This window comes from Physella acuta, unplaced genomic scaffold, assembly GCF_028476545.2.
Source record: "Physella acuta isolate Inbredline_101_S28 unplaced genomic scaffold, ASM2847654v3 ptg000819l, whole genome shotgun sequence".
Taxonomy (NCBI): Eukaryota; Metazoa; Mollusca; class Gastropoda; family Physidae; genus Physella; species Physella acuta.
Window position 1 is genome coordinate 287,573 of NW_026732337.1, and position 18,112 is coordinate 305,684.

The 18,112-nt window shown below is 37.6% G+C and overlaps 1 protein-coding gene across 1 annotated transcript; it reads left to right on the forward strand.

Annotated features, from left to right (window-relative positions):
* The first annotated feature begins 738 nt into the window (after positions 1-738).
* On the forward strand, positions 739-14,820 carry LOC131951642 (mucin-2-like). Its single transcript, XM_059313985.1, has 2 exons — positions 739-1,276; positions 13,961-14,820. Exons 1-2 carry the CDS (start codon positions 739-741, stop codon positions 14,818-14,820), a joined length of 1,398 nt encoding a protein of 465 aa, XP_059169968.1.
* Positions 14,821-18,112: the final 3,292 nt, after the last annotated feature.

The window sequence follows — 18,112 nt, forward strand, 5'->3', positions numbered from 1 at the left end:
AAAACTCAGAATCTGAGTCCACATGGCCTGACCACAATGGCGGTCAGAAAACAATCACAAAAATCTTATGGCCAGTTATCAAAATAAAGAGCATAGCAAAAAATAAACATAGCAAAGAAATAAACTTATATCTAACTTACCAGGACTATGACGAACACAAACACAAAATAAATAAGGCTGGATGGTGCGAATTTGCTATTCTTTTCACTGGATGACCAGAGAGACTGCCTGCTCCCTTCACCGCTCTTTCCACACAAAAGACAGAGTTGAACAAGCCGGAAACCGACTTCCACACACCTCACACTCTACACGTAAACAAATAGTCCCTAATTCACGGATAACAAACCAAACACGACGAAACATGCAACAGAATATTATAAAAAGACACTTAATATAAACAATGACAACAATATAAACGAAATATATACAAACTAGCAATTACCAGGGACATAAACAGTGAGACAGCGGCGCCATAATACGGGACTACACAACTAAAAAACTACGAACAATTTACGACATGAAACCAAACGATACATTCGCCTTCTAAGTTACAAATAATAAAATTGGTAGCACGAGTGGGGTCAGTGCTTTAGTCTAGTTAAATTTTTGTTTTTTTGCTAGGGCTAGGTGTAGCTTAGTTAAATTTTTTGTTTTGATAGGCCCTTTTTGGAACCATATGTGTTTAGTTTTTGTTTAGTGTAGGAATTGTTTGTAGTCTCAACACCCAATTAGGACGAGATGGCGGAGGCTGCATCGACCAACATAATCATCGTCCCACCCAGGGAGGTCCACATTAGGAGGTTTCATGGAGACAGCCATGCCTCTGAGGTGGATCGCTTCATTGAAGAAGTCCGGGCTGCCTGGAAGGTCAGGAAGGATCTCACGGCCGATGAGCAGAAGGACCTCCTCTGGCAGTACCTGGGCGAGGCAGTGCGGGAGGAGCTGAGTTGCAGGGGTGACGACCTGAACCGCGACCCGGAAGCCACCATCAGGCTCCTCCGGGAGGTGTATGGCGAGAAGAGGAGCGTCTCGCAGCTCATGGCTCAATTCCAAACGGTGCAACAGGGCCCACATGAGTCAGTGAGGGCCTACTCACACCGCCTACACCGGGCATTCAAGACCCTTGTTGCAAGGCAGGGCACCCTGCAGGTCCCACAGACCGACACGGAATTTCTTCGGGACCAGTTCCTTGAAAACCTGAGCCAGTCCTCGGTCCGACGTCAGCTCCAAGAACTTGTGTTCCACGACCCCAAAACCCCACTCGTGCTACCAATTTGTAAGCCCTGCTAGGGGGGATACCTAATATCTACCCTTCTAGGCTTAACTAACTAATCTGTCCGGTCAGTGCAACCGTGGTAGAACCCACAGTGGTTGAACCCTAACCTTAGTCTAAATAATAAGCTACTAAAATAAAACAAAAACTTTTACAGTTAATAAAATTTATTGCATGGAACCAAAAGTTATAAAAAAAGAATAGATATAAACTGACACAAAACAGAACCAAACGAAACAAACTTTTTACATCAAACACAACACCCAATTTCGGACTACGTCCTAGAAAAAGGAAAACAAATAAATTAATTACTTTACAAAAAAAGTTATATACAAAGCATTAACCACAGGCTGGCTGGATTACATCTCCACCACCTGCAGGTAGTTCACACAGAACATACTTTAACAATTAACTGGAACACTGCCAGGACACTGAGCTCAAACTACTAGCTCAACACAGTTACCAGCCTAACAAAAGGCTAAGTAAAATAAAATCTATTAAAAACAAGTGTACCTTCACAGTGACTAGAACGAACCGAACACTCTCCTGGGGATCAACATGATCACCACAGGAAGCGAAAGGTCACTATAAAGATAATAATATTATAACCAAACCCGACAGTCCGGAACGAACCGTGACTGTGGGTCAGGTAACAACTCTACTACTTAACCCAACAGCCAGGAGTAAACCATAGCTGCGGGTCAAGTCTAAAAATACCTTTATCCCTGGCTTAACACCAGCCCAAGGGACACAATCAATAAAATGTGCGTATTACTTAACCCGACAGCCAGGAGTAAACCATAGCTGCGGGTCAAGTCTAAAATTACCTCTATCCCTGGCTTAACACCAGCCCAAGGGATACAATCAATAGAATACGTATACCACTTAACCCAACAGCCAGGAGTAAACCATAACTGTGGGCCAAGTATAAATAAGCAGTATCCTTGGCTTCACACAAGCCCAAGAGATACAACAAAGTAATAAAATGACCATAAAAACTCAGAATCTGAGTCCACATGGCCTGACCACAATGGCGGTCAGAAAACAATCACAAAAATCTTATGGCCAGTTATCAAAATAAAGAGCATAGCAAAAAATAAACATAGCAAAGAAATAAACTTATATCTAACTTACCAGGACTATGACGAACACAAACACAAAATAAATAAGGCTGGATGGTGCGAATTTGCTATTCTTTTCACTGGATGACCAGAGAGACTGCCTGCTCCCTTCACCGCTCTTTCCACACAAAAGACAGAGTTGAACAAGCCGGAAACCGACTTCCACACACCTCACACTCTACACGTAAACAAATAGTCCCTAATTCACGGATAACAAACCAAACACGACGAAACATGCAACAGAATATTATAAAAAGACACTTAATATAAACAATGACAACAATATAAACGAAATATATACAAACTAGCAATTACCAGGGACATAAACAGTGAGACAGCGGCGCCATAATACGGGACTACACAACTAAAAAACTACGAACAATTTACGACATGAAACCAAACGATACATTCGCCTTCTAAGTTACAAATAATAAAAATACACTCCAGCCGCTCACATTAATGAAATGCTATTTAACCCTACAAAGCCAAATTAAATGTTGATACATATTGGTTCCAAAATAAATTATTTGTGACTCGTCATTATACATTGTTTCTAAATTCAATGCTTAGTTCTAAAATAAAGGCCTTCGGTATTTGTTACTAAATAATTTATCTGTAAAATGTTATTGAACACCATAAAACCGAATAGACCTTATAGTTATAACATTATGTAGTTAACGGACGAACCACCATTTCAACACACAACACCAACTTAAATCAATACATTTCTTTTACAAAATTCTCAAACTGACAAAGACAAAAATAACCCCGTCCACAAGATCATAAATATCAAAATCTCAAGAAGAAAAAAACTATGGTATTGATTTTGCTAAAAGCATGTTCACCATGTCTGTGCTAAGCTAGTTAGATGCGTCTGTGGAAAAACTTTCATCATCAGGGCAGTGACAATTTTCATTTATTTTACCAAAGAAATTGTCAAAAAAGTTTTATTATGAGGGGGTGAGAGGGAGGAGGCGGTATATTTGAAATTTAAAAAGTAAACAATGTAAATTTAATTAATTTAAGGGTTAAAAACAATGCGCAAAGAAGAAATTAAGTGCGCAGAAAAAAAAGTTGGTTATAGGAATACAAGTAAAAGTGACTTTAACCTCTGTAATAGACAACCGCTTAGCTTGCAGGTTCATCCAAAACAACAACAACAACAATTGGCGGCTCATCAGTCTTCATCAATACGAAGGTTTTCAATCCTGCTATATCGTTTCTAAATTAATACATTTATATTTATATAGAGACCCTAGAATACTCGAACATGCAAATGTAAAATACTTCATCCCCACCCTCACCCTACAGCTACCTGTTTTAAAAATACAAAAATACGTGCTCGCATAAACTTCAATCTGGGAAGGCGAGGTCTAGAAGTAGAGCGCTAGACTGCCTACCCGAAAGTCTTGAGTTTGAACCCGCTGAAACTACACAGATCCAGTCCCGGCGCCAGGTTATTTAGCGCCCTCGACAAAACTTATTAAACGCCCACTTTCACAAAAACTAATTGCTAAAACATATGTATAAGAAAGCAATTCATTTAATGTGACATATTCATTTATCAATTGCATACACGTTATAAGTTTAATTTACGACTAAGACTATGTCTACAAACAAGTATTGCAATCTACAACGGCAACTAATGTATTTGTTTTTTAACTTGATAATGCTAAAAAGACATACCAAACTATTATGCTTAGAACTTCAGCTCTATATAATTTTTACAGTAACAAATAATAAGTTAGTGTTGTCTTTATATGAAAGTGGTCAACCTAAGGTGCGGGAATTTGAAATGAATGTAAAGTTAAGCAAAGAATAATCTCCGATTGAAAATCCAAAGAAAAAATTTTTATTCAAGGGAAATAACTTCCACTAGAATTGCTAAATTAACAAAGTATAACTTAAGACATGTTTAAAAAACACAATAAGACGCTCTAAATTTCATTATGTGATATTTATAATAAAATTTCTATTTTAGCTATGTATCTTTGTGAAAACAATATATTTTACCTATTGAGTACTTATCTGTATGTTTTGTTTGAAAGTTTAAAAACGGTAGCTTTATTATAACATACTTCTATTCAATTTTTATGACATGCATTAATTTTAATGCTAGGAGTCTGGTTATAAAATTTTAAATCCCCAAAATAAAGGGATGTCTTTCAAAAAATCGAACACGGGTAACTGTATTAGGCATTGCTAGAATTATTGATCAGTTATAAAAAAAATTATATTTTGAAAAAACAAAGTTTACAGTTTGTTATAAATTCTATCCTATTTAATAAATATTAATACTTTAAGAATGGTAATATAGATTCCTAAAAACAAGATTTTTCAACTAGAGAACGCCTACCTTACTTTGTAATGTGTTACGTCCTGAATTCAAATAATTTAACTTACGATAAACTCGACTACTCGATATACTCTACTACATTCACAACACATATCAAACTTTGATACCTAAACATAACTAGACTCGATGTTCCAGAACTACGACACCAACTCGTTTAACTTCACCAAGCTCTACAAACGGTACTCCCAATCAACAACGATTTCACTGGACCTACTACTACACGTTAACAGTAATTATTATTCGATACCTTACTACCACAAGAATCAATACTCCCGAACTTCAGAACAACGATACTTCATCACCTGCATTCTCATCTCTCTACTACCAATCAGATTCCACTAGACCTTCAACTACAAAACAGCCGAATAAAAAATATGACACTTTAACTCTTAGATACTTTATACCTACGAAACCATATCACTATCAGCCTTCCGCCGTTACTCCCAAATCTAAACGATTCATCAAACCTTACCAAACAAGTACAATACTTTGAACACCCCGTCATGACAAAACTCTATACACCAGGACAGATTTCTAACTCAAAGTCAGAGAAAACGAGACTTACAAGCCCTATTTAAATGTTCGAAATTTAAATTACGAACTTGTTTTTAATCGTTTTCTACACCAATTATGTGACACCAAATTAAAAAGGCAAAGTGACTGGTAAAAAGCGCCCCGACCTTTCCAAATTAGGGAGGTGGGGTTGCATTATCACCATCGCGAATACATATAGGCCTATATAGACCTAATTTTGGGGTGGGGGGTGCAAAATTGATAGTTCGTCCTGGGTGCCGAAATAGATCGCTACTCCTTTATAAAAGTTGTTCATTGATAATTGCGATTAAACCTTTTGCGCCCCCGTAGGGATGGCGCCCTAGGCGACCGCCTAGTTCGCCTTATGGGTAGCGCCGGCCCTGTACAGATCTGATTGTACCGAACTGATGTTAGGGAAAGTACAGGTAAAGTCGCAGAAACAGGTGAACTCTGCGTGAATTGTAACATCGACCGTCATGTTCGAAAAGGAATTTACTGTTTTTAAAAATCTTTTAACATAGAGTCGTATCATCAAACACATTACTCAACTTATATTATGCATCAGATCTAGCCTTGAAATAAACTACTTCTCTTACATAAGCTCACAACAAAAGTAACACATAATACTTTACCCGGTGTATCTGGTGATATAGCATCTCTTTAACCCAGTGGCGTAGCGAGGTCGGGTGCTACCCAGTGCGGCACTTAATGGTGTCACCCCCCCAGAGGCGTAGCGACTCTTCCCGGGGACAAACTTTCAATTTTCGATTTACACCACCCCCCCCCCCCCCTCAAACTTTTGATTTGCACCCCCCCCCCCCCTCCCTCAAACTTTCCATTTCCACCCCACCCCCCTCAAACTTTCGATTTGCACCTCTTAAAAGACTATTTGACACTCGAATTAATCACTTAATTAAGTGGAATTATCATTTTTCTCTATATATTTTGCTATTTTTTGACTTGGTTTCACCCCCCCCCCCCCTAAATGGTGTCACCCGGTGCTATCCGCACCCCCCCACGCCCCCCCCCCCCCTCGCTACGCCTCTGCTTTAACCACATACATGTTTTGTTTTCCTTGACCTTTACTCACCGCGTCCATGGAAACCAGAGCTTCCGGTATCACCATCTCCTTTCAGCGGCTGACATCACTCGGCCTACTATTAACCCTGACTATCCTAACACCCAAATAAAGATGTGCGGATCGCGTTTGTTGCGCTAATGTATCGAGTTGTCTCGCCTGAGCTTTGAATCGAGTTGTCTCGCCTGGGCATTGTACCGAGTTGTCTCGCCTAGGTAAAGACCCGCTTGCGTACAATTAGCCGGTGAAAAATTTGAAAATCTGGGCAATTTTCTTGATTGTACTTTTCAATAGGCTTATGAGGATACGGATGGAAGGTTGAAAATAAAGAAACTGGTCGCCAAAATTCGTAACATGACTTCATCTTCTCTCCCTCGTCTACTAAAACATACAATTATTTTTTAAAATAAAAATAGATTCGATAAATGTAAGGAATCGAAGATTTCTAAACCTATTTTGAACAATATATAACTGGCAAAAACGTGTTGCTACTTTGAGATTTTGTATACCATTCCTTACGATTCCTCCACTATTTTTGAAAACAAAAAGACTTGCTCTATGTAATACCCACTATGTTCTGATCTCAGCGCATATTTACTGTCACCATATATGACTTGCTTTAGAGAAAATAAATGTGGCCAGGCATTTTACTGATCACAATATTCTTTTATACGTCGGTTTAATTTTAGCTCAGTCTCATATATATGTATACAGTGCTTTTTTGTGTGAAAAAAAAATAGGTGCCGGTACTCAGTGATGGATTGCCTAACTTTTAACTACAAATTTGCAACTCGAGGCAAACTAAATCACTACTGCAAAGATACTAAATTAACAATTAACAAATTAATAATATAATAAGTTAATAATAAACGTTAAAATACAAGAAAAGTAATATTTTTCCCCACAATGAAAAAGGTGACGGTGCGTACATATATATATATATATATATATATATATATATATATATATATATATATATATATATATATATATATATATATATATATATATATATATATATATATATGTGTGTGTGTGTGTGTGTGTGTGTGGTGTATAGAAATGCATACAGTTATATTATGACGCTTCTAAAGCTTCCTTTAGTGAAACCCCACGACAATTCAACCCCCACGCGTAAAAGCCAACAAATAATGCGAGAATAGGAACGGAAACCTTAAACAAAAAATTCTAGCACATTCTACCCCAGGCCGTGGTGGCGAATTCCCCAGGAAGAAAACATCCATCTCTACATACGGGCAACGGTTCATTTTGTTCTGGCACCCCCCGGGGGGAGGTCTCCGTGTCTCTCCTGGCTGCGTCTCTAAAATTAATGCCATCTTGATTAGCTGTAATTGTCTTCCTGAGTTCGGTGAATAGTTTCTCGCCGATTCTAAAAGTTTGCCTACATGAAAAATATATGAAAAAAAAAAACAAGACCCTAGCTACGTGAATCAGGTCTGGAAATTCGATTTGAATAAAAATGTTCTTGTTTTTTGTTTTGGAATTAAATACTTATTGATTATAACATTTCAGGCAGGTTTTCATTCAACTTGCAATATAAATCGCTTAGCTCTCGTTTGATGTTTTAAAAATGTGGTACGTTTGTTGGCTAGTCCAAATGTTTAGTCTAAATGTGACGACGGTCATGTGAAATGTAAATAAAAGGTAAATATGTAGAACACGGCAGAGGTGTGTAAGACAGGTGTGTGAACTGGTGAATGTGAGGAGATAGGTAGAGGAATGGTGTTGTGAAAAAAGTGTGTTTTTTTACTTTGTCATATATACGAAGTATAGAGTAAGTCTTGTAATCGTACAAAACAAAAAACGTTTTACACCTCACTGATACGGAAAAACATAATTTTGCAATCTTGTCCTTATGTCTGTGTGTGTGTCTGTCTGTGTGTGATTGTCTGTCTGTGTGTAAACACGATAACTTGAGTACAGTTACAGCTAGGTTGATGAAATTTCATATATAAGTATTTTATCAAAATTGTAGATCCGTAACTACTTTTGAGCGATTTCCGATAACCGGAAGTGGTACTTTTTCTACTTTTAATTTTTCAAAAGCCTATAACTTGAGTACAATTTCAGATAGATAAAAGAAATTTCACATGTAAGTAAAAGATCAAATTCTCTACCTTCTGTCAAATTTTGAGTAATTTCCGTTGACGGGAAGTACTAATTTACGCTATTTCCGATTTCTCAAAAAACGCATGTAAATTTATAAATTACTAATAATATTGCGCACTATTATGCACATTTTGTTTTGGCGTTCGTTTGGTGCGCAATTCTTTTTTCTATGAGATTCTATTCTATTTCTAAAAGTTTAAGTAATTAAAAATCATGTATATATTCCAAGTTATATAAGAATATTCGAGAAAGTTTAGGGGAGATCACTCCCGGTTTATTTTTGATGAGATGTGTATTTATTCACGTTTCTTGTAGATCAAGTATATGTGTTTTCTCGAGCCGCGGAGCAAGAGTTCGTTGATTGTGTTCATTTTCATCTGTCTTCCACATGACTCTACTAGCCATAAAACAGACTAGGCTAAATATAACACTATGCAAACGTGTTGAACTAATTACACCATTGACCTACCACACTTAAATAAATATACCACAACCTAAACATGCTTCAACCAAACTACCCCATACCCATCAAAAGACACAACCAAAGGATCCCATTCCCACCAAAAGTTACAAACGAACGACCTCCTAACCACCAAAAGATACAGTTAAGTGACCCCCGCCCCATGTCCACAACCCCACTACCTCACCAGCCGCTGAGAGACACCCCCCCCCCCCCCTATTCTCAACAAACCGTCAAGAAATCACGTCCCTTGCTTGGCCTGACCCACGGGATATTTCTGTCATAGAGCGGCCCAACATTTCCGAGACTGTAAAGGCATCATAATTAAGGTCTCTATTGATTTTGCCCCCCTTCATCTTGTCGGGGTGCCAAAAAATATTTTTAAAAATGGCATAAAAATAGCGCATTTTCAGATTTGACATAACAATCAAAACACTATAAAATGTTAAAATGTGTATTTTAAAGTGTTGAATGGATGAACATTAATAAAAACCAAAAACAAATACAATGTGTTCACAATGCGAAACATTTTTGGAGAAGGTAACAAGAAAAAACATTTTTAGGAATCATGTGGAAATTATTTTTTCAGGCAAATTTTAAATGCGCCACTGTCATGCTTATATCTTATGCCCATCCTACTTCTCTTAAATGCCCCACGCTCATATGATGATATAAAATGTCCCACTCTCATTCCGATCATAAATGCCTTACTGTCGCATTTACTAAATGTCCCACGCTTTCTGGCAAATGTTTTTGCCCCCCCCCCCCACCCCCACTCTAAATCTGATACTGAATGCCCCCTCTCAGATATGTATTATATACCTCCGATATCTCAACATATATTTAATGCCCTCCTCCCACTCTTATTTTGAAACGAAATGCCCCACTCTCTTGTGCAGATAGTCTATGCCCTCTCCCACTCTAAATCTGATACTAAATACCACCACTCAGGTATTTATTAACTCTCTCTCAACCGAGATTTAATGCCCCAAACTTTCAGGCAGATATTTAATGCCCCACTCTCTTATGCAGATAGTCTATGCCCTCTCCCACTCTAAATCTGATACTAAATACCACCACTCAGGTATTTAATAACTCTCTCTCAACCGAGATTTAATGCCCCAAACTTTCAGGCAGATATTTAATGCCCCACTCTATTAGGTAGGTATTCAATGCCCTCTCCCACTCTATATGTGATACTAAATGCCCCAACTCAGGCATTATTAAATACCTCCGATCTCTCTCAACCGAGATTTGATGCCCCAAACTTTCAGGCAGATATCCAATGCCCTCTCCCATTCTAAATCTGATACCAAATGCCCCCACTCAGATATTTATTAACTCTCTCTCTCTCAACCGAGATTTAATGCCCCCAACTTTCAGGCAGATATTTAATGCCCCACACTATTTGGTAGATATTCAATGCCCTCTCCCACTCTATATCGGATACTAAATACCACCACTCAGGTATTTAATAACTCTCTCTCAACCGAGATTTAATGCCCCAAACTTTCAGGCAGAAATTTAATGCCCCACTCTATTAGGTAGGTATTCAATGCCCTCTCCCACTCTATATGTGATACTAAATGCCCCAACACAGGCATTTATTAAATACCTCCGATCTCTCTCAACCGAGATTTAATGCCCCCAACAACTTTCAGGCAGATATTAAACGCCCTCCCACCCCAGGCACAAATTAAATACCTCCGCTCTCCAGAACCCAATCGATATCGATTATGTTTTAGTATACACACAGCGGCTGACCTAAAGAACCAATATTTACTGCAGTAAGGTTGGCCGGAAATTGCCTCCGATAAATCCCCCACACTGCTCTCACGTGTTGATTCGGGCGTGTCGACCCCCACCCTCCCCACCCGCACACTTCTCCTACCTCGGCCTGGAAACTCAGCGAGTAGTGAAACAAATTTTCAACCTAAAGACTCTGTTGTTGTTGTTTTTTTTTGTTTTTTTTTGTTGCTGTCGCCTTTGTGTGGTTGTTTTGTTTTGTTTTGTTTTTATTTTATTTTTATTTTTTTTAAGACTGAATCGATTAATTTTTTTATGACTGTTAGCTCTCTATTGTGTTAAACGTCGAACGAACGTGTTGTTTGTTTCATTGAATAGTTTCGATTAGTTTTTGTTTTGTTGGTTTAAAAAAAACAACATTTACGTGATTAAATATGCATGGTAAACAATTTTTAAGCGGTTTCTCAAGCATTAGATTGATTTGGTCTTTTTTTTTTATTTAAGCTGGTGAGCAGTTCTTTAAATGACAATAGATGTCAGGAATGCGGATTAGTCAAGGTTTTGTTCCAGATAGTAAATCTTCAAGATTACAGCTTTTTGTTTTTTACTTTCTCGTATATACGTAGTATAGAGAAAGTATTGTAAACGTGCAAAAAAAAAAAATCGAGATTTTTACAAATCTCGACGTTTTACACCTCACTGATACGGAAAAACATAATTTTGCAATCTTGTCCGTATGTCTGTGTGTGTGTGTGTGTGTGTGTGTCTGTGTGTCTGTGTGTCTGTCCGTGTGTAAACACGATAACTTGAGTACCGTTACAGCTAGGTTGATGAAATTTCATATATAAGTATTATATCAAAATCGTAGATCCGTATCAACTTTTGAGCGATTTCCGACAACCGGAAGTGGTACTTTTCCTACTTTGAATTTTTCAAAAGCCTATAACTTGAGTACTATTTCAGATAGATAAATGAAATTTCATATGTAAGTAAAAGATCTAATTCTCTACCTTCTATCAAATTTTGAGTAATTTCCGTTTACCGGAAGTACTAATTTACGCTATTTCCGATTTCTCAAAAAACGCATGTAAATTTATAAAGTACTAATAATATTGCGCACTATTACGCACATTTCGTTTTGGTGCTCGCTTGGTGCGCAATTTTTTTTTTCTATTAGATTTTATTCTATTTTTAAAAGTTTAAGTTAACAAAAATCATGTCTATATTCCGAGTTGACATCCCACGTAGTGTTATATTAGAATACTAGCCGTCCCGGCCAGGCCCTGCTCTGGCTTCTGTGAAAAACCTTTCTGTTAAAGGCCATTACCTGTGTGTTTAGTAATCATCATAAACCCGGCATTGCCCACCCAAAACACAACCAACCAAAACAACAAAACGCAAACATAACGCTAACACAATTACAAATACAAACGAAAACAAAAACCTAACAACCAACCCAACCACAACCACAAACACCAATACAAACACAAAGAAAAAACAAACAAAAAAGCAAACGAAAACAAAAACCTAACAACAAACCCAACCACAAACACCAATACCAAAAAAAAAAAACAACGAAAAAGCAAACGAAAACAAACCAAATCCAAACGCAAAACCAACCAAAAACACAAATACAAACCCAAACAAAAAAAAACACAAACAAAAACGAAAAAAGAAAGAACAAAAACGAACCAAATCAAAATGAAACCACTATCGCAAACCCACCTAAACACAAAGAAAACACTAACGCGAACATAAACGCCCGGGGCGGAATCACCTGTTTTAGCTTAATGAACGACTATAGTACCCCAACTTATTCATAGTCTTTTGCACTCACTTAAACGAACGCGCCTGTTTCAATTTAATGAACAATTTTAATACTCCAAGCTTATCCGTAAAACACCAACAACATTTGCACTTGATCAATCCCCGCTAATTATGTAATTTTTTTTTTCCCAACACCAAAACAAAGTAATTAAAAAGTAAATTATTTTCCACAAAATGCAATGGTTTTATAAAGGGAAGTAATTTTGTTTTCCTAATTTATCAAAGGGAAGTAAGTGCTATAGGACTAAATAAAGACATAATTAGAATTTTTGTAAAAGATGATATTTTTTTTAAACTTGTGTTTAATGAACATGCCGACAATTATTACTATAATTTGAAAAATGAAAATTATTTCCCAACACTTTCAATAGTAATTTTTTAGCTCATAAATTTAGACAAATGCGCACGATAATTTTCTAACACTTAAATTCATCCAAGACCAACGACAAACATATGCATTACATACAGAACTGAGCTTTATATATTAGATTCGAGAAAGTTTAGGGGAGATCACTCCCGGTTTATTTTTCTTAAACAGTTTATCGTCTTCTTTTGTAAAAGTTTTAAGCACTAGTATAACAAGACTACATTTACATATTTTTTCGACTCCCTCATCCCCCTTCCCCGCTGTTATACATTGAGTTTAATTTTATAACGTGATAGATATTGTATTATTTTTGCCATCGATTGCTAAACAAATAGTCGTTGCATTAACACACAATCTCTTTCACATTAAACTACCACACAAACCATTATTATGCCATCATTACCATCACTAATTCACCACTTTAAGTGCACTATAAAAATCATCACCCACTTCACACAACCATCCCTGCACCATAAGTGAACCATTATATAACTTTCAACACAGTTGAACAACTGTAGCATTACATTGTTAGCATAACACATTTGAATGTTTGCTGGAATATTAGGTAAACAGACATTCGCTTCACTAAATTGCTAGGATTATCTACTCTTTTACTGTATATATTCCATCATTTACTGATTCAACAATGCATTACGTCGTTACTATTACACCATCATGTATTCTGGAATCAACAAATAGTGTTCCAACGCCACCACCATAGCAGAACTGTGGCAACGAACAAAACAACGACGCGCTGAAAATGAAGTCCACCAAAAAAAGAAAAAAGGATGATGTATTGACCACACATTCAGAAAGCCGACAACCATAATAGCAAGACAGGCCCTCACCTGGAATCTCCAGAGAAAAGAAAAAGACGCAGACCATAGCTATAGTAAGTTGTGACTTGGAGAGCGAGACAAGGAAGGGGGGTTACCACTAGGGACAGTTAGAGAAATAGTGTGAAGTTACTTGAAGTTTTTGCCGAGGACTTCTGTCCCTTGCCCTAGTGAGACAGCAGCCTAGTTTATAACCAGTTTTTTTTTAACCTATTGTGTCTTACTGTCTTAGTTGTAACTGTCTCACCAATCACTGTCTCACCAGTCACTGTCTCACCATCCACTGTCTCACCATCCACTGTCTCACCATCCACTGTCTCACCATCCACTGTCTCACCAGACACTGTCTCACCAGTCACTGTCTCACCATCCACTGTCTCACCATCCACTGTCTCACCATCCACTGTCTCACCATCCACTGTCTCACCATCCACTGTCTCACCAGACACTGTCTCACCATCCACTGTCTCACCATCCACTGTCTCACCATCCACTGTCTCACCATCCACTGTCTCACCATCCACTGTCTCACCAGACACTGTCTCACCAATCACTGTCTCACCATCCACTGTCTCACCATCCACTGTCTCACCATCCACTGTCTCACCAGACACTGTCTCACCAATCACTGTCTCACCATCCACTGTCTCACCATCCACTGTCTCACCATCCACTGTCTCACCATCCACTGTCTCACCATCCACTGTCTCACCATCCACTGTCTCACCATCCACTGTCTCACCATCCACTGTCTCACCAGACACTGTCTCACCAGTCACTGTCTCACCATCCACTGTCTCACCAGACACTGTCTCACCAGTCACTGTCTCACCATCCACTGTCTCACCATCCACTGTCTCACCAGACACTGTCTCACCAGACACTGTCTCACCAGACACTGTCTCACCAGTCACTGTCTCACCATCCACTGTCTCACCAGACACTGTCTCACCATCCACTGTCTCACCATCAACTGTCTCACCATCAACTGTCTCACCATCCACTGTCTCACCATCCACTGTCTCACCAGTCACTCTCTCACCAGTCACTGTTTCACCATTTACTCCCCACATTCACAGTCTCACCATCTGAATTCTAAAAATCCTAGTCTCACTATTCCCCCTCTCAACCTCACAGGTCTCACTATTTCCGTCTAACCATCCACTTCTCACCAGTCCGCTTCAACACCCCCTCCCCTATCCCCGCCACACACATTCCTTTCAACTGATTTACTACCCACCACTCCCCCACCCCTCCCGCTATCGATTTCCCCATTACAGACGTAATATTTCTAAACCAACCTTTAACCCTCTAGCCCAGGAGCCGTAACAACAAATATAAGACCCGTACATTACTATCTTCCTCTCACACTAGTAATCAGCTACCAAGGGAGAGAATATTTTTAAAAAAATCAATGCGTTTATCGCCCCTGAGTTCAAATGATCTGTTTTCCCCTCGGCTTTAATGTTAGATAAACAATTTTAAAATATATGCATAGGACTACATGAAAAAACAACAACAATAAAACAAAATATGTGCGCAGGACTACATAAAACAATAACAATAAAACAAAAAAATAAAATAAAATATAAAAGAAATGTGCATAGGACTACATATAAAAAAAATAAACCAAAAACAAACAATAAAAAAAAAAAAAAAATTTAGGCTTTCTGATTTGTCTCTCTCTCTCTCTCTCTCTCTCTCTCTCTAGACTCAGTTTGCCAGATTCTCCATTCTCCTCTCTGCTTAACTACTTCCTGTCTGTAGCCCTCCCTATACTCCCCCTCCCCCCTTGTGTCGTATATCCTGGTATGGAAATGAAGACAAACTATTGGCAATTGTACAGTTTTTTATTTTTTATTTTTTTTTTTAAATAGAAAAAAAGATAGGGATCCTATTTCCGAAAAAAAAAAATTATTAGTTTTAAAAGGGATATGTGACAATCTTACTTGCGTTTGGTTCGTTTGACTAAATGCCTAAGTTGTGAAATTAGAGTTGAACGTTAACTTAAACTTCACTGTCATAGGTATAGTCGTTCTGTTGGCTTAAGGTTGTGTTTATCGTTTAAATAAGTTTAGGGATGGTTTAGTATGAGGTGGTTGGTTTATTTTAGGTTAATAGTTATGAATATTTAACTTAGTGGAGTAGGGTAGAGAATCGTGTTAAGGTTAAGATTAGGACAAAATTAGGGTAGGACTAGAGTTAGGGATTGGTTGAGGTAAAAATGGTTAATATGTGTTGATTTGTAAGGATTAGGTCTATCTAGAGGAAGAATAAAAAATTAATTCACAGCCATGTTGAAATTGTCGATTGGTCTAACAGTTTCTAATGTATCTAAATGCACTTTTTAAATTTAAAAAAAAAAGCTAGTGTAAAATCAATTGCATTAAATGCATTTGCATGCCGCATTTTATTCTAGATGGTGGGCGTTAGCTCTTTTTAAAATAAAACAAAAAATGTATGCATAATAGGATTGTATTAATTTGCAGTTATTCTCAGTTCAATCTATTTCGAAAAGGTTCAAAATGAGACACAGTTAAGCAGTCTCAGTCTAACAAAGTAGTAGTACTTTGTTAGTCTTACGACTGGTACTAATAAAGTAGCAATAAGACAGTTTTAACAATAGGACTAATAAAATAGTATTTAACCAGTCATAAAGCTAGTAAAGTAGCAGTAAGCCAGTCTTACGGCTTAGTAATAAAGTAGTAACTAGACAGTCTTACCAATAGTAGTAAAAAAGTAGTAGTTAGACACAGTAGCGTACGCAGGGGGGGAGCAGGGGGAGCGGCCGCTCCCCCTCTGGCCATTTTCAGCAAAATGGCGCCTTTTTGGAAACTTTTTAAACTCAAAGTTTTAAACAATATTTGTTAAAAAAATATTTTTGGTCGGCACATCTCTGTAAATCACATATATTAAGCATTATTGTACTAGTATGGTAGTGTCTACGTTTACAACACGTATTAACAGCTGCATCAGTTTGCCATTCTAAAAATAACCATTACGATGCATTGCAATGTTTAAAAAACCTCTACGGGTAGTACCACTTGGCAAGAGGGGTGTTAAGTTTAAGGCAACTGTATAATGTATTTGCTTACGAATAATTGAATTAGAAAATGTTATACATAAAACTTCACACATAATTATTTTATATATACAGTTTGAATCGTGTGATTAATTTTTAAAAAATTACAATACAGAAACAAATACCACTGATGTGGCACATCTATTTAAATTTACTTATGAGCAAACTGCGTAGTGGTGGGGAAATTTTGACAAGGTCAACAACGTCATCACGATGAAGTAGTAGTATTCTTACAGTTTGGGCGATAGTGATTACGATTACAAATTATATGAAACAGTTACAACCCCCCTCCCCCATGGACCCCTTTGTAAAAAAAATATTGTCATAATACCACTGCTACTTATTTAAATCTATTTCTGTAATATATATTTGTGTAATATATATTTGTGTAATATATATGTATGTTTAGAACAGTCATCTAAAAACTGACGCTATGTTCACTCTGGTGGTTATCCCCCCCCCCCCACCTCACCACCACAATTGTGTAGAGCGACATTAATGTTACACCTAGGTATACACTGGGTTGGATAATTGACCTAAAGTGACCGGACAGTGGTGAATGAAGTTGTTTTTGCAATTACCAGTAAAAAGGTGTGTGACTAATACAGTGATCTAACCCATACCTATCACTATGTTAAAAAAACAATCTTTAAAGAACACAAAGAAGCAGTAGTTAATTAAAGTATATGATCTGAACTTCAAGACCGTTATTTAGTTAAATGTAGGCTGTTATTCCGAATGTTTTTCTATTACATCGAAAAGCGTGGTTTTATACCAACTCTGATTTTAAAAACTTTCATTATGCTGTAATACTTTAGCATTTAAGTTGACGATATATTAAATTATGGTTAGACAGTCATAAAGCTAGTAAAGTAGCAGTAAGCCAGTCTTACGGCTAGTATTAATAAAGTAGTAGCTAGCCTGTCTCACAGCTAGTAGTAATAAAGTAGTAATTTGCCCGTCTCACTGGTAGTACTAATAAAGTAGCAGTAGTAATAAAGTAGTAGTTCGAAAGTCTTACAATTGTGACTAATGAAGTTGTAGCAAGCCTACAACTTCCCCCCTACGACACAGACCACCTACAATAGCCTCTAAGGCATCTTGGTTTCTCCAACTGTCCCCTGTGGTAACCCATCTCCCTGTGATCGCTACACAGTCGGGTCTTGCTTTCCTTTGCCCTGGGGATCTAAATTACGTGAAGGTCTGTCTTGCTATACTGGCGATCGGTTTCATTAGGGTATGGTCGATTTTTTTGCTATTTTTCTAAGGTGGGTCCCTTCGTGTGATGTCATAGCTTCGTTT